The 24703-nt window shown below is 40.7% G+C and overlaps 1 protein-coding gene across 2 annotated transcripts in view; it reads right to left on the reverse strand.

Annotated features, from left to right (window-relative positions):
• The window catches only part of LNX2 (ligand of numb-protein X 2), a 59496-nt gene that overhangs the window by 25526 nt on the left and 9267 nt on the right, over positions 1-24703 (reverse strand). The window contains exons 1-2 of one of the 2 annotated variants that reach the window (XM_066544866.1): positions 15491-15743; positions 986-1510 (exon numbers count right to left, since the gene is read on the reverse strand). In XM_066544866.1, the coding sequence (XP_066400963.1) occupies positions 986-1386 (401 nt within the window). In that variant the 5' untranslated portion in view covers positions 1387-1510; positions 15491-15743. Of the gene's footprint in view, positions 1-985; positions 1511-15490; positions 15744-24703 lie in introns of those variants that run through there. The other variant, XM_066544865.1, reaches the window with a different exon arrangement.

Here is a 24703-nt window from a genome sequence, read left to right on the forward strand (position 1 = left end):
ACAGCCAGGAAGCTCCATGCTCACCACAGTCCACAGGGCTGCGGCACGTTCTGCATGTCCTCCCAGCCTCTGAATCCCCAGAAGCCTTCAGGATGTGTGGAAAAAGGAAGAGGGCACACTGGAAATATGAGTGTGAACAAATAGTTGCCAAGGCAGGTGGTCTCTGTCCTTTTCCCCTTCTTGGCAGAGCACTTGCCGGCAGGCACATCTGCACCACACACACGCTCCCAATCTCCTCTGCAACACCACTCTCCCTGCAAAGATGGTCTGCAAGAGTCTCCAAAGGTACAAAGACCAAGACTTGGAAACAAGCCCATGGAGCAGGTCCATGCACCTCTCAAATGAACCTGTCTGGGTGGTCACCAGTGTCCCTGGACTGGACTGAGGGCAGGCAGAGAAGGTCTGTAAGTCCTGAGAGATACCATGTCCATCTGCCTACCTCAAAGCAGAATCAATTCTGATGTAACTATTCCTGATGAAAGTTTGTTTAACGTGTTCATAAACACTTCTAAAAATGGGGACTGGACAACTGCTCCCTAACCAAGCCATGCCAGTGCCTGACCATTATAAAGCTTTTTCCCCTAAAATCTGAACTCGATCTTCTTTGTTCCTACTGCAGACAGTTTGCACATTTCTAATTTTCCCACTCCCTCAGCCTTTTTCCCCCTACTGTAATCAACCGCCACAGTATTTTATTTTTTTGATAAATAATTTTCTTCAGACCTCTAATGATCCACATCATTGTCCCCATGGCTGCCACCAAACAGTCTTCACTATTTTCTGGTGTGATGCACAAAAAAGGGGTAATCCAGTGCATTGCCTGTGCACAGCTACAGACTGACCATTTTCTAGGGTCTTCTGCTGTGAATTTAAAAGCCACCACCAACTCTCTCCCCCTCTTCCTGCCCACAATTTCTACTGCTACACAAACTGACCACAAACAAGCATGCAGGGAAAATGCAGCACAAGCACCTGCAGCGCTCACCTGTTTTTAAGATGTGCCGCCAGGTCACATCGCTGCATCACTTCCTGACACACAGAAGAGAAGGGGCACAAAACAGAAAGCTTGTCTAACAGTTTATGAACAAGGATGCTGGACTTCTTGCAGAGTTTAAAATGGAGTCTTTTTCGATCCAGTGGGCAGAAATCCTTCTCCTGCAGAAAGTTCCTTAGGCACTTGTAGCAGAAAGTGTGTCCACAGGGAGTGTCCAACGGCTGCAACAAGGGCTGAAGGCAAATGTGGCAGACCAAGTCATCATCCACTTCGTTCTGGTAGTTGTAGAGATGGTTCTCCCTTGTCCAGTGCTGCTGGCCACACTCAAAGCACAGAGGGTTCAAAGAGGCATTCTGCTCCACTGCAGCCATGTCGTCACCTGCAGTCCCCATTTTACAGCTAAGAAGGCTGACGGATCCTTCTCCTATTCCTTCTCATAGGATGGGGATGCTCATGTAAAGCTCACAGAGCAGCAACTTCTTCCAGGGTTACTTATATATGCTCTTCAGTCATTTTCTGCAACAAATAAAGAAATAGAAATTATTCATTTTGCAGGAAATATGGAAGTTCTCTTCAAAACATTTGACTTCTGGATTTACCAAAATACAACATCAAGATAGATCAGGGGAATATTCCTGTTTTCTGTAAGTTTGTCAAAGAAAAGAACAACGAAAAATCTACAAATATGAATCCTTTTATAACACAAACATTTTATAGCTTCATAAGAGCTGGTGCAGTGCAGTGTCTTCACCTGCAAGATGACCATTTTGTGACAGCAAGGACACCACATAATGCATTGTTACACTAGAAGCGTGCAATTAGCATTTGGCACAAAAATACCCTATTGTGAAATGATGGTTATATGATCAAATAATCGTGTTCTTTAGTATGAGATAACATTTTTAATCTGGTCCTACTCTGTTTTCTGGATTTTGACTATACAGATTATTAGGTTATTAGTAATGTTCTAAATACACAGCACTGAAAATAACAGCAAACAGCTTAGCCCAGTTCATTCCATTAGTAGTATTGCAAATATTGCAAACCTTATTTCAAGGTTTCCTCTGTGGATTGCTACACAGTAAGAAGGACAGATTCTATCCAGTATGCCCCATCTGATTTAGTACAGAGGCCAGTAATAAAAATATGGAATAAACTAATCATATGAAACTACTGGTTTCAAACAACTTACTTGTTTTGCTTTTTACTTAACAAAGTTATAGCACACTCAGTGTAGCAAGAAAAGACTCTAGGTCTGTCACCACGGGATTTATTTTCTAAACTTTTTATGTTATTAAACTTTGCCCCTCTTAAAATAGCTGCTTGGGCAGGAAGTTGTGCAGCCATCAGTCTGCAATTTCAAACACTAAATCCTTATCCCTCCCAACCTTATTTACCCTTCTCTCCCTTACAGAATCACACTGCTTGACGCACATAGCATGATGATTTAGAAAATAAAACAGATTTTCTCACAGTCTTAGGGCACCTCCATATTTGTTAGTTTTGCTAAATGTTCTTACTTGTGGGAGGATAAAAAAAATCAAATTAGAACAATGCTTACTTTGTACCTAAATTCTTTACTGCAATTCAGCAAGCAACGCTCACGACAGAGACTGTTTTGTAGCAAAGTAGTAGAAAAGATAGAGAAAAATGAAAACCAGCAGTCTAGGTATCAGCCCATCATCTTTATTTCTGACTGCTGAAATGTACTTCTAACCACATTCTGAAATTCATGTCGAACACACACATTTCCTCATGTCTTACTTTTTACGAGATTCCCTATTTTGATTTTTGCTCCTTAACCTCACACAGTCAAGCACAAGACTTAGAGCACATTTTACAAGGATTATTATATCCTTTGACGTAAAAAGGATTAAATAGTAATTTGTAATCCAGGCTTCTATTCTGCCATGGAAATTGATGCTCATCGTTGCCCTGTCTTGTAGTAGATAATGTGCACCTTCTGGAAAGGATTTCACGAGGGAAGAGCATAGCAGCTCTTTGTTGCTGGAGACTAAGAATGCAAAATGAGACCCCAAAAGAGATTAGTCAAAAAACAGTTGTAAATATATTATGTAAGAGCTCAAAGATTGGAGAGCAGATAAGGAGAGCAGCGCACGGGGCCCTCGTGCTCAAACCAGAGCGCTCTCTCACTGCATTCGTGCTGCTGGATTAACACAGAAGGGATGAGACCCATCTAATGGCTGGTCTTTATGTAATGCAAAATAAACCAGATAAATGTTCTAGAAAAACACAGCACTGAATTGTGACTTTACCAAATTATTTTGTCAGTCAAGGCAGGGGAGGAATACATAGCACGAGTTGTATTGAACTTGGGGGTACCTGCAACACCAACAGGTCCTGCAGAGCAAAGTGACACGCAGAACAGGCAGCAAAAACCACTGTACGTGTGCTGCCCAAACTGTAGACCTGTACCTACTACTGACTACAACCAGGACTCTTCCTCCTTCTCCAACCAACCAAAAACCCAAGAAAGAACCAAGTCCTGATATGCAGAATCACAAAATATTCTGAGTTGGAAGGGATCCATCAGGATCATCAAGTTCAACTCCTGGCCCTGCACAGGACACCCCAAGAGTCACACCATGTGCCTGAGAGCATTTGCCCAAAGCCTTCTTGAACTCTGTAAGCCTTGGTGCTGTGATCATTTCCCTGAGGATACCATTGTAGTGCTCAACCATCCTCTGGGTGAGAAACCTTTTCCTGATATCCAACCTAAACATCCCCTGTCTCCGCTTCATGCTGTTTCCTTGAGTCCTGTCACTGGTCATGAGGACTGTGGATATTGGTACTTGCCCCTCCACTTCCCACCATGAGCATGTTGAAGACCATCATTGAGGCTATGGAAAAACCCAGCATCATTCTGTGCACTACTGTAATTGAGATCCAGTCAGGAATCCTGAGTGTGACCATCCCAAATTGACCTCCTTGAAGGCTTCTAGAATTTCTATCCCTTGAAGTCCATGTAACTCACATGGCAGTCTGTGACAGAGCATGAGTCAGTGCCATACAGTAAATATACCCATGAGATAGTTTGACATCTATAACTGGCTATGGTCAAAGAAGTCTGCACCTCTCTTTCAGGAGGTTGTAATTAATCCTTTTTTGTGTTAAAAATTTTAACAAGTTCCTTTAGATTTTGAATAAAATGTAAAACCGAGAAGAGTAACCAGGCATTCACTGCCATGTAAAAAATTACAATCACAAGCCTTCTCTCTTAGGAAAGGTATACCCAGAGACAGGCTCTGTTTACTGTAATCACAAGAGCTTGACACAGGCAGTCACTCTATTGCCACCACTGCAGGAGGTGAGCAGACACACCTGTTCCTATGGCTCACCCAGCCCAGGGTCTGAATGCTGCTGGTGCAGAGACAAACCCGGGGCTGGGCTTTGCTTTGCAGAGGGCCAGAGACAGGCTCTTCCTGGTGGCAGCTGACATTGCCTCAGTGCTGCCACTGCCCTGGTAACTCATCAATAAATGCCATATAAACTATGCCCACCACCTCTTCTGCAGCTAATGTGACCACCCTTCCACACCTCTCTGCCAGCAGAGCTGTGGAAGAAAGAGATAGTGCATTACAGAATGAAGATTCAGAAGAAATCATGCCACCACAATGAAAACCCTAAACCAACAAAAATAAATACTTAAATCCACCTGAAAAAAAAAAAAGAAATTTAAAAAAATCAAGATTTCTTTACTTTCACACTGCTGTGCTGTACTTGGGGCAAGCCCATTCCATGACTGAGGAAACAATCATCACAATTTTTATTGATCATAATTATGATCTCAAGACATTTTACCATCTGTTCCCAGTGCAAAATGTCAGTTTATTTACAAAGTTCACAAACACAGAGTTTGTGGTCTGAGCAACAGCTGGGATGACAGGTCAGGTCTAAATTTCCCTGATGTAAGGTACTATATCCCTGAAATCCACAATACCAGAGCACTGCCTTTTATAATACCCTACTTCAGCCCTCTTTCTGCATCCCTTATATTATTTTCTTTGTCTCCTATCACAGCAGATCACCAGCTCCACAGGATGATAACAGCCCAGGAAAGCTGCAAACAGGAAAAATAACCAGAATTATAAAAACTATGAAGTGGGTAAAAGAGTCAGCCAGGCCTGTTATTCAAGTCATATAATTCACTAGAAAATAATTTTCCCAGGACTTCATTAAAACAGTCAAATAGTGCAGGTGGTGCCCTGCTTTCAGTTTTAAATTACAATCCACTTGGGAACTGGGCAAGACTGGACACCAAACTGCAAATTTTATGTGCAAATTTTTATTTTAGTTTTTTTAGTGGAGTCGGCACAAAAGTGATTTTAGACTGAAAAAGACGGCCTTATCCTTAGGTCTCCTCTAGTTCTGATTTATTGATGAAATGAACATTCTCTGGAGAAGCTCAACACATTTTTACAAAAGCATTAGATGTCAGGCTTTATACCTACATCAGATTTCATAATATTTATTCCTTCTGTCTGAATGGGTGCTATTAAAAAAAAAAGAAAACCACAAGCAAACTGGAACTGTAGCAGTAAGTTAACCTTTTAACTGTACTTGTCTTTACGTGAGTCACAAATAGTTAACACTAGTTCCAGTTTGAAGTTAATGGTAACATGTATTTTGCAATTAATGCTCTCAGATTTAAGCAATCTATTTCTAAATTATCTTATTAAAATCCTAGAGATTTACAGCCCATTAACTGACTCTTCAAAATTTTACCAAAAACCCAAGTATACCCCAGAAGTAAGCAACTATGCAAAATATCCATCTTAACAATTAATATCTTTTAAAATCAACTTTAATACATCCCATTTTTTTATTTTGTTTACTACTGTCTATGCAATTTTCTCAAGCAAAAGCAAATGTCAAAAGAACACCCCTGAGATGAATGACACCCCTGTTCCTTTGGAGGACTCTATTGTCTCTGTATCCCAAAATGGCTGGGATGCAAATCTCAGTTCTGCACCTAAGAACTCTCTAACCAGGGGGATGCATTTGCACTGAGATCTATCTAACCACTGAATCAATGATTAATTTCTTCTGTGTAATTTAAACCAGCTGCAAGTGAAAAACTGTCCACCTGTATTTTCCCTTTGATTAAAGGCCACTGGGCATTAGTTGCTTCTTCTCTTCATCTCAGAGGAGATGAGATCCCAAAATTTTGCTGCCAGCTGGCATCACAGGAACACCTCAGTATATAACCCTTCATTATTCCTCTCCAGTGTGGCAAGGGAGCATATGGAAAAAATTGTAACAGCTATTCAGAAGATTTGATGAGGCCCTAAATTTAGGCAGTCCTGGCCCGGCCTGGCCGATTTGACCTTGAGGGATAATATGTAACACACACTAATCAATAACTCTGAACAACAGCACAGTCATCCATCTTGGATTTCAGGAAAGGTTGGCTTAATTTTAAAATGTCACAGGATTTCCACAATCTGTTCTCCATGGACAATAGTCCCTGATTGCCTAAGCTAGCTAAGAAGGGTCTCATAATTTTCAAATTCCCCTGCTTTATTCAAATGCCATGGCTGTGAACAGGATCTCTGAGCAGTTAGGAGTGTTTGACATAAGCCCCAGGAAAGAAAAACTAGACAGTGGTTAAACCCATTGCTTAAAACCACATAATAACATTAATTAAACATTAGTTCTTAGTTCCCAGTGCAGTATTCTTCACAGGAATTACAGCATCAGGCTGATGACTTGTAACTGTTCTCAAAGCAGACCCTAGCTTAAGTGAAAGTATAAGAGACAGAAGAAATTAATAAAAAAACATAATGAGAATAAATAGCTAGCAAACATCACCATAGGGGAAATTGTTATTTCCCATCTCCCAATAAGCATGACCTAGCTCATTAGATACAATCTCTGCTTTAATATAAAAGCCATATAATAAACAAGTGCAGCAGTACTAGCAACATGTATTGACTTTACAATATCTACGTAAATTATACTGATATCCAAAGGCTGCACTGCCTTCAAACACCAAACCCCGATTCAATCCCTGTCCAAGTTTATGAGGCAATAATCCTGTTAGACTCCTCCTCTTTTGGAAATGCAAACAAATTAAAGTTTTGACAAAACATAGTACCTGGCAGCTCCGAGTCAAAAATCTACAAGAGATGGACAGGGCACAGCAATTTCCGCTATCACTGCAGCCCCACATGCCAATTACCCAACACACCTATTTTTTGTGCTGATGAGCAACCTCTTCCATGTTTTCAAGTTGTTCAGCAGAATGACTGGAATTTTTATAGTCAAACTAAATAATATTGCACCTGAATGGTGACTTTGTTCCACTAAACCACAACCAGGCAACGCTGGGCTTGCAATAAAACCATCTCTCCAGAGATTATTTTTTGCCTCTGTGTTAGTCTTTTTGTTCCATCAAAGGAATGCCCTCCCAGACAAGGAGTCATCCTTACACCAGGTCTGATGTGGCACCATCGCTGCAAAGGCAACAGGTCACAGGTGATGATTGTCCTTCCTTGCCCCAAGGGTGAGGGTTTTTATATGCAATTCCTCAAAAAAAAAGTGCACACGCACTCCCTTGCTGGGTATTTTCACAGTCCAGCATTTTTCAAGGACGTGACATGAAACCCTGCTTAAATCTGACAAATAAGGAGCATTTAGGAAAATTAACAGGACCGCAAGTTGTGTTTTGTATTTGTGGAGTGCTGCGTTTCCGTGGCAACTGGGGGCTACAGGCTTTAATTACCATCACAGCGTTAAGGGTCCCTGCTGCACAGGGGGGTGAGACGCTGCCAGGCAGGGGCACCACAGAAGCACCGCCCGCCCTCCCCTCTCTGCCCCACAGCCGCCTGCAGAGGTCCAGGGGATCTGAGCTACCAAAGGGATGTCTGGAATGGGGAAACCGAGGGGCAGCACAAGACTGACCATCCTTAGGAGAGATGATGGATGTCACCCATCTCCCAAAACCACCACCAAAAAGCCAGGGCTGCTCGACATCAGGGGATGACAGGATGAAAGAAGGACTCGGTGCCCAGAGATAAAACAAGTGGGCAAAAGGTTTTGCTCGAACAGGCAAAAATCCTGCTGCAGCCATCTTCTATGGCACAAATGGAACGGCTTCTATTTTGGGACCAGGAGATTAAAATAGCTTTACTTTCGTCAAATTGGTCTCAAATGAGACAGGAAAGATAAAGACTGTGACTCTACGGAGGTTCCTACAATGAAATACCCATTCTTTACAGAAAATACAGAGCTATATCCAATAAATCATCTCAGCATAAAAGAAAAGGAGACAAGTATGAATCTCTAACAAAGATACAGCTACACATCTACAGACTAAATTTTGCATAGTCCTACTGAACAAGAGCAACGCAGAAAAAGGAGGAAATATGACACACAAGCCAAGCTAGATCAGAGCCACCCAGGTTTGGATGGCTAGTCAGATGTCCTGGTCGGCAGGGAGCACAAACCCCATCAAAGAACTTGAACTTGCACTGTCTCTTCAGCAGGCACTGCTACCCACCCTATAAAAGTGTTGCTCAAGTACTTGCCTTTCCCTGCCATCATGTTTCGTAAGACAAAAGGCAGGAGCTCCCTTTACAATTTGCAAGATCTATTTTCTGTACATACACTAAATGTTCTGTTAAGTGGAAAGTGAAGTGCCTGTTTTTGGGGGCTAACCCCACTTTGTGTCAGAAATCGCCCCATGCTAGGAACAACACAGGACAAGCACTTGGGGAGTTTAAGATGCTCCCAGGACTCTCAACAACAGAGCAGGTTTTAGGCCTAAGTGTATTAAAAAAACCTAGAAGAAACTTACAAGTACCTAAACTTGTTTCTGGATTTTTTCAGCAGTGAAAAAGTAAATAGAAAGAAACATAATTAAATAGAAGTGAAAAAACACAGACTTACCTGCCAGGAGACCCGAAGACAAATTTCCTTCCTAGCACAAAAAGAATAAGGAAAGCAGTATTTAATTACTGCTGCTGTAACAGGTGGGCTTTTATATTCAGTGGAAGTGAAAAAAGTACCCCAACGGTCAAAAAGACAAGGGGACAATTAGTGAGGCTTTCTTCTCACTGATGGAGCAGAGGAGAAGAGCAAGAAAGAGTAAAACATTTGCTTATCCGCCATGGATATTTTCTGCCGCGCAATCTGTCCACCAGCCCTTGCCATATGTGCCACCCTTTCTGCTGGGAGAGATGAAGGCAGCAGAAAGCTGTCCATCAAGATGCTAAACCTTCTGGAAAGCCCTCCCCTATGCACTTTGCCCTGAAACAGGGACTTTTGTGGATGAACAGAATACACTTAACTAGATTAAACGTAGCTCATTCCTGGATATGTACAGAGAGAATTTGATTTGATTAATTCAAATTTTAAGGAGCAGTAGTGATTCAAAGGAAATAAAGGAATCCAAGAGCTATGTTCCATTTTCCCGCACTTCTTTATAACCAGCCCCCATCCCTACGGGTGTGCATGGAGGAAATTCAGGGAGACAGCACTGGGATTAATCGTGAAATGGCTTTGATGACAGAGAGAAGCTGGAGGTGGAGGGGTGGAAAGGATAACAGAACTTTCTGAATAGTTAAATTGTAGGACTTAACTATTTTCAGAGAGAAACACCATCCCATCTCTTCCTTCAGGCATATGCCACCTTGCGTAACTGGTTACAGCTGGTTTCCCCCATCAATCACAACTTGAGTGATGGGGAAAGCTATTTTCAAAGGTAAACTATGCTGTTACTAAGCAGTTTTTTAGCTTAGACATAGGGTGAAAAAAATGAAGCTACCTCCTAAGCTAACAAAAACCTCCGATCTCTTTGAAACCAAGCATTTCTAAGATCTGTGCTAGAAAGAGCCAAGAGGACATGGTTTAGAGACAGCTCAGATAAATGATAAGCTACACAATGTCCTCCTCCTGGAGAAAAGGAGGCAGAGTCCTCTGCAGGAGTGAGTGACCATGGCCTGCAAGGAACCCATGACAACCCATGGCCAGAGAAAGAAACTTAAAAGTACAGCAGAAAGAGCACAGATAATGGTCTAGGACTTGGTCTGGAGCTTTCAGCTTCAATTTTCAGCCTCAACCTGCCAAACCCCAGCAGCTAAGGAACATCACTTGGTGAGCTAAGGCAACCCCTTAAACCGGTCTGCCCTGCCTAGAGACTGCTTATTTTCTCCCTAATGAAATAAAGCAAGTATCATCACATCAGAACTCTCAAAGGAAAGAGGAAAATAAGAGCCTTCTTGAGCCCATAGTCAGAGTATTTAACTCAGGCTACCTACACACAGGCCTAATTACAACTTGCCCATGAGCAGGGGTATTGCCTGCAGAGCGACTGACTCACCACCACAACTGCCCCACTTGGTCTGCAGCCCAGCACAACCAGGATCAGGGAAAGCTGGACTGGCACTGGCCACCCCTTAGCAAGCAGGTGACTCATTCACTGCCCTGGCGGAGCAGTCTCTACTGGTGCCTGGGAATTATGTTAGGATGCCATGCACTAGCCGACACTTGAATTAACTGCACAATAAAGACAATTTGATTCTTAACACTTCAGGATGATGGCTGTGCCTCTCCCTATTAAGTCTGCTGAAGACATTTCACTTTGCTGCTGTACATAACTTGATTTCCAGTTAATTTCCAGGAGAAACTTTCTTTCTGATACGCGTAAAAAGATTTTTTTCAGAGCCAGCTGCCTGACCCAGCTTTGGGGACATAAAAAGGGCAAAACATGACTTGTGCAAAATACCCTCATATTATTTTTAGGATGCTTTTCATAAATTAAAACCTTTACACTGAGACCTTCCAATTAGGCTACCTGTCATACTGCAACAGATGTACTCTGTACAGATACTGAAAATAAATGGCTCCACACATCAGCAAAATTTACATAATGAGAACATGTTAGATCTAGAAGTTGAAGCCTTAATATATACAAATATTATCTTAAATAAAGCCCATTTAAATACTTTGTATGTAAACAGGTCTTTACATACAGAGTAGACTACTGCTTGATCTGAGGCCTCCAGACAGGATTCAGAAAAGGAAGTGGACATTGAGTTGACTATGTAAAATCCAGTCTGGTTATACATATTTGACAGATACAAGTAATACAGAAGCAAAGACTGCATTTGTTTTTAGTCCTGCTGTAGGAATCATATATTCTCCACTTCAGCCCTTGTAATTACACAGCCACCAAGAAAGAGTAGAGACAACAGTTATTGAATGAAAAAAACAGACATTTTTTCTAAAAACACTTCTCTACTCCTTAACCATGTTTGCCAGCTTTTTGTTTCACATTCCCTATTAGCTTGCCTGATTGCATGTTATATATATATATACACACATGTAAAAAAATAGAATTTCACTAGCTATTACATAGGAAAGCTTCTATGGTGCATCTCTTTACCTGCCTGAGATGCAAAGTTTGGCTGCTTTAGCACATTCTCTGACTGCTGTTAGTGCCCTCAGAAAGAAACTACCTCAGTGGTAACACTATTGAAAAACCGTTCTTTAAGATTCAAATGAGAAATCTTAGCAAAGCTGCATAGCAGTGCACACACAGCAGGCCAGCAGGCCCTGCCATGTACTCATACAAGTGACAGGGGCTAACTGTTAAACAGCAATCTCCTAACTCCCCTCTGCAGAATGAATAATGTGGAAGAGGGAAAGCTGAGTTGCTGTAACAGCATTTCTGTCTGTTTTCCTCAGTAGTCTTGTTCTCTTTAAGAAAAGGTAATATTCCTAAAGAAAGGCAAAAACTTGTAATCATTATCTTCTAAATGAGTAGCAAAAATTAAAACTAAAGAAAAAAAAAATGACACTAAAACCAGGTAATTGGCAGCATCTATGTAAAACATCAAACTGATAACTATATGCAGAGATTAGACAGAAGAGATACATTAATAGAAGTATAAATCAAGAAATAAACTAGAATAAAATTGCTCAATAAAAGAGAGTTAAGTCCTCACAGAAGGCTACAAGCAAAAAGGGGCAAAGCTCAGAAGTCTGCTAGGGTGGGGAGGCATCAGGATTCCAACTGCTATGCTCATCTGGCAAACAAACCCCAAGCTGTTAAAAAAAACAAAGACATGAAATTATGAAAGAAAAATGCATTTCACTTCTTAAGATAGTTAACAATGAATTTGTACAATACGTACAGGACATTTACTCACATCAGCAAGGAATTCCAAGTCACGCGTTTTGGGAAGACAGTGGTAAAGGAGCGGTGTGCTGAAGAGTTCCGATTCCTAACTTCAGGCACCACTTTTCTGTACCCACAGTCAAAATGGATGCAGCAACAGAGACTGACAAAAACATGCTACATCGGGAAGGAGCCAACCTTCTCCTCCTCCTCCCTGTCCAATCTCTTCTCAGCAGGCTGAAATTTTGCATCTGTGGGGGATGATACAATTTTTGCTTCCTCATTTATTCTATGTATTCAACCCTTAAGAGCTAGCTTTTAAAATACCAGTCTTGCTTTGAAGGATATTACTTCATTAGCAGTGCTTTTGGAAAAAGGTCTTTAAAAGGCAGACGACTCACCCTCTGGAGTATCCATCTTCTTTGCACTCCCTAACCACAATGCTCATTTTCCCAAACCAAGCACTTCTCAACAAGTTAGGCTAGGTTCACAGACATAAAAAATTCAAACCACCTTTTATTTCCATACTTTTTTTAAACTCCCAACTCATACTAAACACTTTCACATGTTTTATGCCAGATACTTACATGAAACATTTTTTTAAACTTTTAACTTTTTTTTTCATTGCTACATTGTCCAAAAGCTAGAAACCACCCCAGATAACACTCCTACTCCACTGGGAGCTGTGCAATTGATCCCAAAGTATTACGGTGTCTCCAAGATAAGGATGCACATTCCCATGGGACATATTTCGTTTCCTCAAAAAGGGAGAAGTGCTTGCACAAAGACTGTAGGATGCCAGAAATGCAACACAAGGACCAGAGGGGCTGTAGACACCTGCCTACCCTTCGTACAGAGGCAGGAGCAGTAGCTGCTGTGTTCATAAGGCCACGCTATCTTCACACAACAGACCTAGCATGCAACTGGTTATTTGGAAATAGCAGACTTCCAAGCTTTTTTGCTCCTATCAGCAGCAACAAAGATTCAATGAGTTACTCAGAAGTTCACCTGCAAACTTCCTGTTTGTAAAATCCAGAGCTTTTAACAAGTAACTCAAACTTACCATCAAGCTCAGACTGGTGCAGTGACTCAGAGGAACAGGGTCTAGTGTAAAGCAAACAATAGCTTGCTCCACAGTTACCAGTTTCCACCATTTCTGTGTGGAAATGTCTGTTTTCCACACAGACATTTGGGTCAGAAACCCAACTTTTCACACATCAGTGAAGAACTGTTTAACACTGCAGTAAGAGAACAGCCTTGATTTCCACTGATTTTCAGAGTGAAAAAGCTAGTAATTTCAATTTAATGAACAAAGAGGAGGCCAAACACAGTAATTAAAAGCCTTTACCCTGTCCTTTCTGTGTGCAATGTGAAAAGCAGAAGTCCAGGCAAGAACATGATGAGAGTTTCATTCAAATGAGACAACTTGCTTTAAGAGCAGGAGACTCAACTATAAGCAGCACTGCCTTTTAATATCAGTCATATGGGATAAGAACACAGAAACAATAGATAATATCCCAGGCAACATGACACTGTAAATAAAAGATATAGGGATGACAGAGTTGTGAAAAGGCCATGCTAGCTGAAGAATTTTAAGATGGAAAAGATAAAACTGCTCATGGAACCAAGAAGTTACACTGGAAAGCTACTACAATAATATACCATACTTTGGCTGAAGGGAGTAATTTGCATACATTCTCCTTCGTAAACTTCAGGACTAGAAATGTATGAACTCAGATTTAGTGCTTGTCCACACAGACCAGTTTAACTGAATATTAAGTTTCAATAAAGTTAAATTGTGAACTGATACTTTGCTGTTAAAGCATGTTCTGTTGCTTTAGCTTTAGCCAAACCTTATTACTAAATGGAATCTAAACCATAAAGGGTTTACAAAGACTCTCTTGTTTCCACTGAGTACATGAAAATAAATCACTGCAGCTTTCCTATATATAATAAAAGGTGTGGTTTTTTTCTAGATGAGAGATTTGGAGAACAGCACATCTGCTGAGGGTCTGGCTGGCTGGTGACCCCTGTTTTCCACTGGCCTCCTGACTCCCTTCAAACTTTCAAATGCAACCAAGGGGGTGCTTTGGCTTAGAGATTCCTAGTTAGTGGAAAACTGGGGGCCAAAGTGTGCAATGAAGTTGCTATAAAATCTTATCCCAAATAATTAGGTTTAACATTGATACACAGTATGCTTGGGGTAAGAAAAATCACCAACAAAATGACTGAACCTCTCCAACAATTTCCCATCTTCAATTAAAAAAAACAATGCTTGACAGCCAGACCTGACACCCTAATTGCTCCCCCCTTTTTCTCTTCCCTTCCTTCCCCTCCTCAAATCCTAGAAAAACAGCAAAATGGGAGTTATTCTTTCAGACAAACATTTCCACTTGAAAACATTAAGTGAAGTTTTTTCAAAATTCGTATACATCAACAAACCCTGAAGGCAAACAGATTTAGTGAAAATAGAAGGAGCAAATGCCTGAATGATCTTTACTTTCTCATCCTGTTTTTCAGAAGCATGTCATCACTTCCTAATTTTTAAAAAAGTCTTAATCAAAGGACTTGTGTTACTTAAAGTTTGCATGTTCTGCACGGTGCCTAGCAAAATGAGCAACCTTTTTTTTGCAAGGTGGTTAATAAAGGCTACCTGGAAGTTTAGAGGGTTTCTAGGATGCCCAATGGAAAACCTTATGGATAACTGTACAACTATTACTACATAGGTATCCTAGGAGACCAAAGAGCTTTTACATTTAAGAGCTTATTTCCCAGCCACCCTCTCAATACACATCTCATGCAATTATAAATAATACAAATAGCCATGAGAAAGGAGGACATTGGTTTAATTTCAGGCAGAAGGTACACAGACCTCTGCTTGTATTTGCATAAATGTTTCATTTTATTTCACTTCTTCTCACATTCTGACTACAAAGATACTCTTTATCTTTGTATTATCTCACATAATGCATGAAATGTGTTTTTAAAATTGAATTTTACTGCGCATAGCTAAAATTTTTTTAATCTTTACAAATTCACATACATACAAATCACCAGAAAGAGCCTTTGTATTTAGTCAAGTGAAATCTAGATTCCTGACCACAGCATTTTGCAAAGCACCAGCCTGTTAAAAAAAAAACAAAAAACAAAAAAACAAAAAACAGAGAACCACATAATTTAGGAAAAAGCCAAGGAAAAAGAAATTAAAAAAAAATAAACAAAAAGCACAAACCAGCTAATTTAAAAGAGACTCACTTTCCACTTCATGTATGAATAGCCTATGCACTTGAAACAAGCCGAATCAAAAGCATCCCCCTCATTTCTTGTTTGTAATTCCCATCACAGGGTCTAACCTGCAGTTAAGGACTTGGCACCCAGCCTCTGAAGAGGAGCATCCTTAAAATGCCGAGCAGAGCCCTGGAAACACCCCGGTACAATTCCTTGGCAGCCGGAACCCAGGATCTGTTACAAAACCTGCAACACAGAGCACAACAGCCCCTTCCCTTCAGAATCACCTTTTTAGTCTACATTTCTTAGCCTTCCATGCCAGCGGAGGCAACACAGAACACCTGCCAACAGGAAAAGAAGAATATACTGTTCATCTCTTGGAGGAGGGGATATCACATGGTAACAGGGAACTCCAAGGAAAAAGGCTGTCGGCATGCTGGTATACACAAATTAATTCACCAATGGGTAATTAAAACAGGACCAGTTCCTCCTAAAGCCACTAAGCAGCTCTCAGGGTTTGATTTCCTTAAAGCAGTAAATTAATCACCTAACCTCACACGAATATGAGTGAAGCCCTAACAGCCGTGGCTCAGCAAATACTAACCGGAGCAGGAGCCAGTGTAGAAGATCTGCAGAAACTCTCTTACACCGTGTCCTTTTCAAAACCTAAACTTAACATTAAAATTAACTGCAGGCTAAAATGTCGCCAGCCATTTCTTGTGCATGCATAATGAAACCTTGCTACTCCCCGTAGCACCTCACAACTCACAGTTTTGTAAGCACACCCCACAGAACACAGGGATGACCTGTGCAGGAATCCTTACAGTAACTCTGCGTGTACAGTGGCTTTACAACACAGATGGGACATTTCGAGTCCCTGTCGTTCTCTATGCTATAAATATTATGTAAAGCAACAAAATGTTTGCAAGAAAAACAACCAAGTGGATTATGTAACATCCTTCTTCTTTCTTCCACTCTTCTATTTCAGAAAATTTTGCTTTTTTAAAGAAAAAATTTAAAGTGGAATACTGAGACTGTTTTCAAAACTGCACATACTTTCTGACAAAGTCTCAATTTCCATATATAATTCAGTATCTCAATACTAGAGGTGTACTCAACACAGAAAGTCCATTTTACACCCTGAAATCACTTTACTTTTGTTGATTAAAAAAAGAGGGAAAATATTATTATGGTTTTCTTTCAAATTAACTTTCTGGCTTTTAGAATACTATAAAATCATGCTTATTTGCAGAGTCACAAACTACAACTATCTTCCACAGAAGCTTTTATAAAGTCTAGTAACCCCACTTACAAATTGAATACTTTAGTATTATTTTTCCCTTATACCAGACAAACTACACACAGGAGAGTCAACGACCGGCTAAATGTGATAACCACCATTATCCCTCAAGACTGTCCTCTTCCTTCACTTAGTTCCATGAAGTGGATGAAAAAAACCTCCAAATCTACAAACACCATGATAAATGAGCAGTAGAAGAGCATTCTCCAGCAGCACAGGGTTCAGTTCGAGGTCTCAGGGAATACTTCAGAAGACTTCAGGGTGGCCTTTATAATATCCTCCACTTGAGAAAATATCACTGCAAAGTAAATCATCCCTATGAAAAAGCAACAAATCTGTTTTTCCTGCCTCTTCTTGGCTTGGTGTGGCTTTAAACAAACAGGCTTAGATAAACAGCATAATGAAGAGGACTGATGTCCTGTTCTGCTTCATAGAAGAGCTGCATGGCCTAGATGAGACATCACCCCTGGTGAGACCATCAGACCAGTTAAATAAATTGTCCAGTCAGAAGTGAGGCCCACTCTGCTCCTTCCCATGAGATAAAACCTGTGATGGTATTTCAAAGACATAGCACTAAGAAAACTTTTGACCTCTGCTAGAGACATTTCCAACAGCCTTAAAATGACAATGTCAATGATAGTTATGCTAGGCTAGCGGCATTTTCTTTGGGTTTTTACACCTACTTGTAATGCTCCATTTCAGCTGAAGAACCAACACAAACACAAACACAAACACAGTAGAACCCAGCTACTGTGTTCCTCTGTGAGCACACCAGCACTACACCTACATGGGCTTCCTTCAGCACATGTGTCATTGATTAAAGTCATAGCTGGAAATGGCATTTGCTAAGACAGCACGATTTTCCTCACGAAGATCTCAGCTGTATGGAACAGCATGGTGAAACACCACACAGCAAAGGAAGGGGGTGTAAGCACAGCCTTTACCCTGCCACACAACAGCTGCTCCCCAACCCAGCACTGCCACCACAAGCCTCCCTCTGAACTCACAAGCATCAGTGCTGCTCCTTCTACGGAGGAAAGGAGGAGGACAGCCGAAATCTGCCTGCTCAGCCAACAGGCTGAACAAGAATTCTGGGTGTGAGCCCCAGAACTGCTTTCAAAAGACCTGAGTGGCTGAAGGGAGCCTGCTCTCCTGAGTGTTGAACCTGTTCCCTCCAACAACGTGGAGTTCAACACGCAGACTCCGCAGCTTTAGCAGTACTTTGCAACATGAAATTTAACATTTTAAGATTTCATTTAAACTAAGGCATGCCACATGATTGCAAAGAGCAGCTGAATAATGAGATTTATGGGAAAGAAAGAAAAACCTATCACAAAACCCCATATTATACCTACCTAAAAAAAAAAAAGCATTCACAAAGGAAGAGGTAAACAACTTTTGCCCTCATTAAAAAGTTGAGAAATGTGCACACCACCACTAAAATATAATTAATACACAGCCTTCAGGAGAGTCCAAAGGAGCAATTTAATTAACCACCCACTGATTTCATAAATGACAAGAACACACAAAGGTAATGGCACCTTATAATTGAAAATGTCCTGTTTGTTTAGCTGAGCAATTGTGCTGGTCTATGTTGTGCATAAATATGAGGAAACACATTTTTAACTCATGACATTTTAACTTTGTAAGGTGCAACAGAACAACATAATGCCCCCAAAACAGTCACTGTATACCTCACTTATTTAATGCCTTTACCCAATAATCTCTAAGTCGCTGACAATCATAGGTTTTAACCTTTATGAACTTTTCTGATGGGCTTTTTCTACGCCCTATTCAGAAATGTGGAAGAGGTGAGACGAAAAAAAAAAAAGAATTTTACTGGTATGCCATTTCAAAGAAACTATTGCCTCATTCAGGGACTTAGTTTGTATCTGTAGTTCTCCCATTTTTGTACAAAGAGACCCTCTGTGAACCCCATGAAATATTTCTGCTGACAATCTTCTAGACTCATTTTCTCATTTTCTTTCTTTTCTTTCACATGAAGAAAGTTTCTTTTCAGCTACTACATTCTTTGTAAATGAAAAAGAGAAGCAGCTCTTACCAAGGTAGGAAAAGAACACAGTGAAACATGTGAAAGGCTCTTCCCTGGTTTTTTCATTGAACTTTTCAGAGATAAAGCTGGAATTAATATTCCTTTTCGCATTCACAAAACTCAAAATGCCTTTGTGCTGCTACATTAAAACCATCAAAGTCTATTTGACTGAACATGAAATAGAGCAACATCTGAATTTATGAGCTGTTCATCTCCCTATCTAATGGACACACTTAGAAGCGCTTGAAAGAGATATGGAGAAACTGGAGAAGGCCCAGAGAGGGGAAAGATGATCAAAGGACTGGAAAGTCTGCCATATGAGGAGAGGCTGAGAGAACTGGGTTTGTTCAGCCTTGAGGAAAGGCTTAGGGGAGACTTTATCAACATGTTCCAGTGTTTAGAGGGTGGCTACAAAGAAGCTGGAGACTCCTATTCTACAAGGAGACATGGAAAATATGAGGGCTTATGGGTACAAGTTATCTCTGTGAAGACTCTGATTGGACAAAAAAGGAATGTTTTTCACAATGAGAACAATCAGCTCTTGGAATAATGTCCCCAGGGAAATGATGGATTCCCAAATGCTGGACACTTTCAAAATGCATCTGGAGAAGGTGCTGCACCACCTTGTCTAGCCTGTGCTTCTGTCAGGAAAGGTTGGACAAGATGATCCTTGAGGTGCCTTCCACCCTGGTATTTTCTGATTTTAAGACTTACACTTGCTTTGGGGCATGCATAACTTAAAATAACAGACTGAAAAGATTCTTCAGGCATAGAAGTGTCCGTGGCAAAGCTGACTTGCCAGATTTTTAAAAGGCTATCCCTAAAGCATTTAATAACACACCTACAATGATCCTGAGCAGTCCAACACCACCCCAGCAGCAGGGTGTACAAGGATGGATATCTTGCACATCAGTCTCAGATTTCTCATCCCACCTGTCCGCTTTATCAGCCACCATGCAATGACATCAATGACTTTACATAACATTGTCTCCCTGCCTACCTAATACAGAAAAAGCATTCCTCAACAGAGATTGCAGCATTAAATGTTGATCCCAACAGCATCACTGCACAGTGGAACTACCTGAAGTGATTAGGTCACGTGTACACATTAAATACACACTTCTGCAATTCTGGATCCAAGAGTGAAATCTTTACTTAGTGGTATTAGCTGGTCATGTTGACAGTTCTTGAGTTTCCCATCATTAGGTATTTATGGTATTTACTCAGTCTGTAGCAAACTGTCACCAGCCACACCTAACTGGATTAGCTGCCCATCAGTGATGCCACCAGATATATAAACATCTTTTTTAAATTATGAAAGCTTCCATTACATTTATGCACTGTGGTTTACTTACCAATCAGATGAGGAAAGAAGAGTTCTTAAATAAAGCATCCTCTAATATTTTTTTCTAAACTTTTTTCTTTTCCAAGTCCTTCCAGCTTTCACATGTTACCTGAAAGCATTCACATCAGAAACTGGCAAGTCCCAGGTACTGCCTGTGGCCCATGCCCCAGCAACAGCACCTTTGGGTTCCTTGTTACTACTCTTTTTGGTTCTCAAAGGACCTTTGGTCACATTACTACAAGATTGAGCACAACAGTGTTTTCCAATGGTTAATCATGGTAACTGCTGCATGTTTCCAGGATGCATTCACCCTCTGAAAGTGGTTTAGATTTTCTGCTTCTAAATGTTACAAAAATATACTGCTTGAATTCTAATACATCATTCAACTGCCTACAGCTTCCAAAACAATCTGGACTGCTCAAACTGAGTTGTTTCTAATATTTACTACTGAAATGAACTTTATCAGAAATAATGACTTTATTCCATGCCACCAGCATATTTTGAAAGAAAATCATGCTCCACAAGTCTCTGAAAGAACTCCATTTACCTATCATATTTCTCCCTAACAACTGCACTCAAAGTTTCTCCAGTGGTCTTACCTACACTAAGAGCTCACCCATAGCACACAGATTCCGTGTGCTAAGTTAACAAAGTAAGAAGCATTAGGAAAGGGACTGAGCACAGCCAGAAAAAACCTTAATCAGACAACACTTGTTACAAGTGTTCCACTGGGGAAAGCTCTCAAAGATAAGCAGTGTTTTATTAACTCATGAAAAGTCACCTGGGATGTTAGGACTCCCTGTTACTTTCCACCTGGCAAGTAACAGGGAGTCCTAACACAAAAGAGCTCTTAATTTTTCACAAAATAGCAGAACTTCCCATTGCAGCAAGCAGAAATACCAGATCTTGAAGGCTACCTTCCTCAAAACCTTCCTGTAGGAATTCCTGTACTGCCTGTTTCTTTTTAAGTGGGTTAAATGCTGCCGATTTCCCCCCTACTGTTAGGAAGATTATTTTTTCCTTTATAACAGCATTCTCCCAAGTTCTCTCCTACACAAGTTTGAAGAGAGAGCCAAGGTTGTTGGCAGCTTGTTTATGAAACTGGCCCTAACTATTTCCCCAGTCAGCCCAAAAGGACAGACAGTAGCTGTCCATGCTCCCTCCTGGGGTGATCCCTCGGCCTACTTCTATGGGACATGGGATGGATGCAAGGAAATAACTTATTAAGTGATCAAAACACACACAGAAAAATAATTAAGTTTAAGTATTACATGAGAGATGTATGTAGTGTATTAATTGTATCTTCTAGATTAATTTCTAATTCCATCAGGTCATGGCACAGTGAAGTAATTTAAATCAAGGGATTTAACAACGTTTTGAATTAGTTTAATAATGCTAAACCTTACTGTATATATTCAAGTATTTAGCTCACAAGTGCTGCTTTTTTTTTACCATTCTGTAGTATTAGTTTAAAAATCAAATTGATTTCATTACCATTCCTGGTAGAGAACCTTATTTAAATTTTACAAGAATAATGAAAATAAAAATACCATTTCACATTTAAACACAACTTAACCCTTTAAACTTAGAAGAGCTCAATTAAACAAATCACACTGTTTATAATTACAAAATTAATTATTTTGGGGCAGTAATATTGCTTTTTTCCCCATCTGTCCCCACTTCCACCAAAGGCTTGTAGGCTTGTTCAATTTCTACCACTGAACAGCCCTTCTATTTGCTGGTATTCCATCACAGCACACAATTGTGAAAGCAGATGAGTCTTGCCTTGAGCTTGGATCATTGCTCCCAAAAATCTCATCCTTGCAAAATTTCTTTTGCGTTCTCAAAGTAAGAATAAATAGAAAATAAAGTATTGTCCAGCGTGGTTTTTCAGTTTCTCTGCACACCAGCAGTTTGACTACCTCAACATCAACAGGCCTGCTCAGCAGAGCGCTGGCTCGCGCACAACCCACGCAGATTCCTCAAACCAGCAGCTCAGACAGCACTTGCTATGTTTTAGCAAGTACCTGCTGCTGACTGCTTCCATTTGCACAGGCTTTCCCATGGCTTCTGGCTGTACAAGCAACCCTCAGGGTGCCTTTCACTAGCTCTATCTCATTTCACATTTCAAGAGAACAGAAGAACACAGGGCTCAGCTCAGATAACTCGTAGCTTACAAATCCAGATCTTATGCCATCTCTCTATGCCTCTACCAGCATCACAGCTGAAGGGTTATTTTTAAAATGTCTTATGTATGTACATTACCTGGTTTAGTGAAATAGAAAATAGTCTGTGTATTTTTCTTTGAGTAGAATTTTCTATCTGCTGTAAAACTGTCTGGGCAAACAACTTTAAAATTCCTTAAGGACATCAAATGTCCTTAAACTCAATTTTCAGAACTGAGAGGAGGAATCCACTCTACTGCTACATTTCCTAAGTAGTTTCTTACAGAAGAATTACATTAAGAGTTGGGGAAAAAAATTAGTTATTTCCATGCCAAGGCCTGTATTCCCTTTTTATAAAGTCAGTGATTTCTAAATACACATAAACATCTTAAATAAATAAATAAAACACAGGAAAATCTTTCTTCCAGAATCACTTTGCAGTGTAAGGAGAACAGTACTTTTCCTTTACTGCATTGTTATGTTCTGGTACTAACCCAAAAGTTCACACCGTTTTCATTTCTTTATTGCCAATAGCCATCTAGGAAATGCTGCCATCAATAGTAAATCTACATGAAGTCACACTCCTCTGGTGCATTTTGTGAATAGCAATCAGTTCATAACACAATCCTGTTCGGTTTAAATTCAGTTTATTCTTCAATTACTCTGCTAGCCCAACTCTAATTTATTATATTTTCTGGTACATTTGATTTTGAATATTATGACATCCTGGCTCATGCCATTAGAGAGGAAACATAAAATGGTGAGGCTGTCTAGGGACTGCTTAGAGTAAGATAGCAACAGCCTGGAAAATTAACAAGACTGCTGTCTGTGCTCAGCTAGACCGCTCCTGCATTAGCACTAAAAAAATATTTCTCTAATACAGATTTGTCATCCAGAAATAGCCTCAGTGGCACCATAAAACCCCAGCCAGCACAACAGGCAGCTGGAATGGATGGGTGGGCAGACAGCAACCTCTGAGCCCACTGGGGCAGCTCAGCTGCAGAAGAAAGGAAACGCTGGCCCTGCTGCTGCTTGGAGCTCACCAAAGAAAGAAATGAACACTGTTCTAAATGCCATCAATACTATATACATTGATTTTTGGGTGGGCTTTTTTTAGCCTTGCACTGTCTCGGTCCTAACTACCATTTCTTTCTCCCAGCACTCAAGGGGAAGAAATGGGAGGCAGCAGCAGAAGCCTGCTCAGAGGACCTTTCTTGAGAAGCTGGGCAGAAGTGAGGGCTTCACCTTCCCCTCCAGCTTGGTGACTGACTGCATTAACCTCCAGGGCACGCTGCCAGCCCCACCTGCTTACTCAGGCTTTTGCCAACAAGGGAAGCTCTCTCACTGCACTGCTTTGTCCTTCGAAGATGCATCCTTTTTCGCTTACTTCTGATTCCTGCCGAACATTTGGAGTTGGAACTCCTGAATCCAAAAATGGAGGTGTAGTCCTGATGGGGAAATATCAGACTCTTGTATTGATATCTGACCTTTTTTCCTACAACAGATTCTGACAACCTCAAATATGGAAAATGCTTATGTTTCTGCACAGCTTGCTCTGTCCCAAGAAATTCCGTGCTGGGTTTTGAAAACAATGTGTATTTCCCTTCTTTTGTCTCTTGTTCTGAAAGCCTGAAAACAGCTTACCACAACAACATGCAAGAGTGAATGATTTACAGGGGAACCCAGGCAGGCCCATTGGAAAGAAGTTGCAATGGGGGAAATCTGGCTGGACCCAAATCCTCACTCATTACTTTGTCCTCCAGGAAACAAATCAATCAGACTTATTTTCCCCTAAAGCATAATACAGTTTTCAGCTGTCTCTAAGCTGTCTTGTAGCTCAGGCAGTATTTCCAGCTCCTTCTAAACCTCACAAGCAATAAGGATTTTACTAATGATGTAATTGCTGCAAATGTTCCATTAAAAAGATGCCTACAATTACACGGAGGTAATTTATAAAACTAAGAAATGCCATGCTTTAGCTTATCCACTGCCTTTCAATTTTCCCTCACTTCTCCTGAACCTATGCTGTAACTCAGCTGCTGGTTTCTATTCTGAAGCTTTTTTCCCCCTGCAACTTAATCCCATACAAAGGACAGACACAAAAGGAGTGGCATAAAGGATGCTTAAGTATACTTTCATTGTTAAGTTACTTGATTTCACACATAGGAAACCCCACTGAAAGACAGTTATTGGTGCATGAGAAATAGGGAGTACAGTTACAGCTTTTGAAGCCTGATGGAGTCAGAGCAAATCCAATCAGGCCATATTTAGGTGGGATGAAGAGGGACAGAGGGGCTCTCCCCTCCTGTTAAGTGCTATCGCATGCTCCAGTGTAATGCAACATGACCACCATGATGAGAAAGAAAAGCTCCTCTCATTCTGGTGTGTTGGTACTAGGAAAACACACCACCCAAGTTCTTCAGAAGCAATGACAACTCTGGCTGTAACCATTTCCCCTTCCCAATCCCATGTACT

The sequence above is a fragment of the Molothrus aeneus genome, chromosome 2 (assembly GCF_037042795.1).
Source record: "Molothrus aeneus isolate 106 chromosome 2, BPBGC_Maene_1.0, whole genome shotgun sequence".
Lineage (NCBI taxonomy): Eukaryota > Metazoa > Chordata > Aves > Passeriformes > Icteridae > Molothrus > Molothrus aeneus.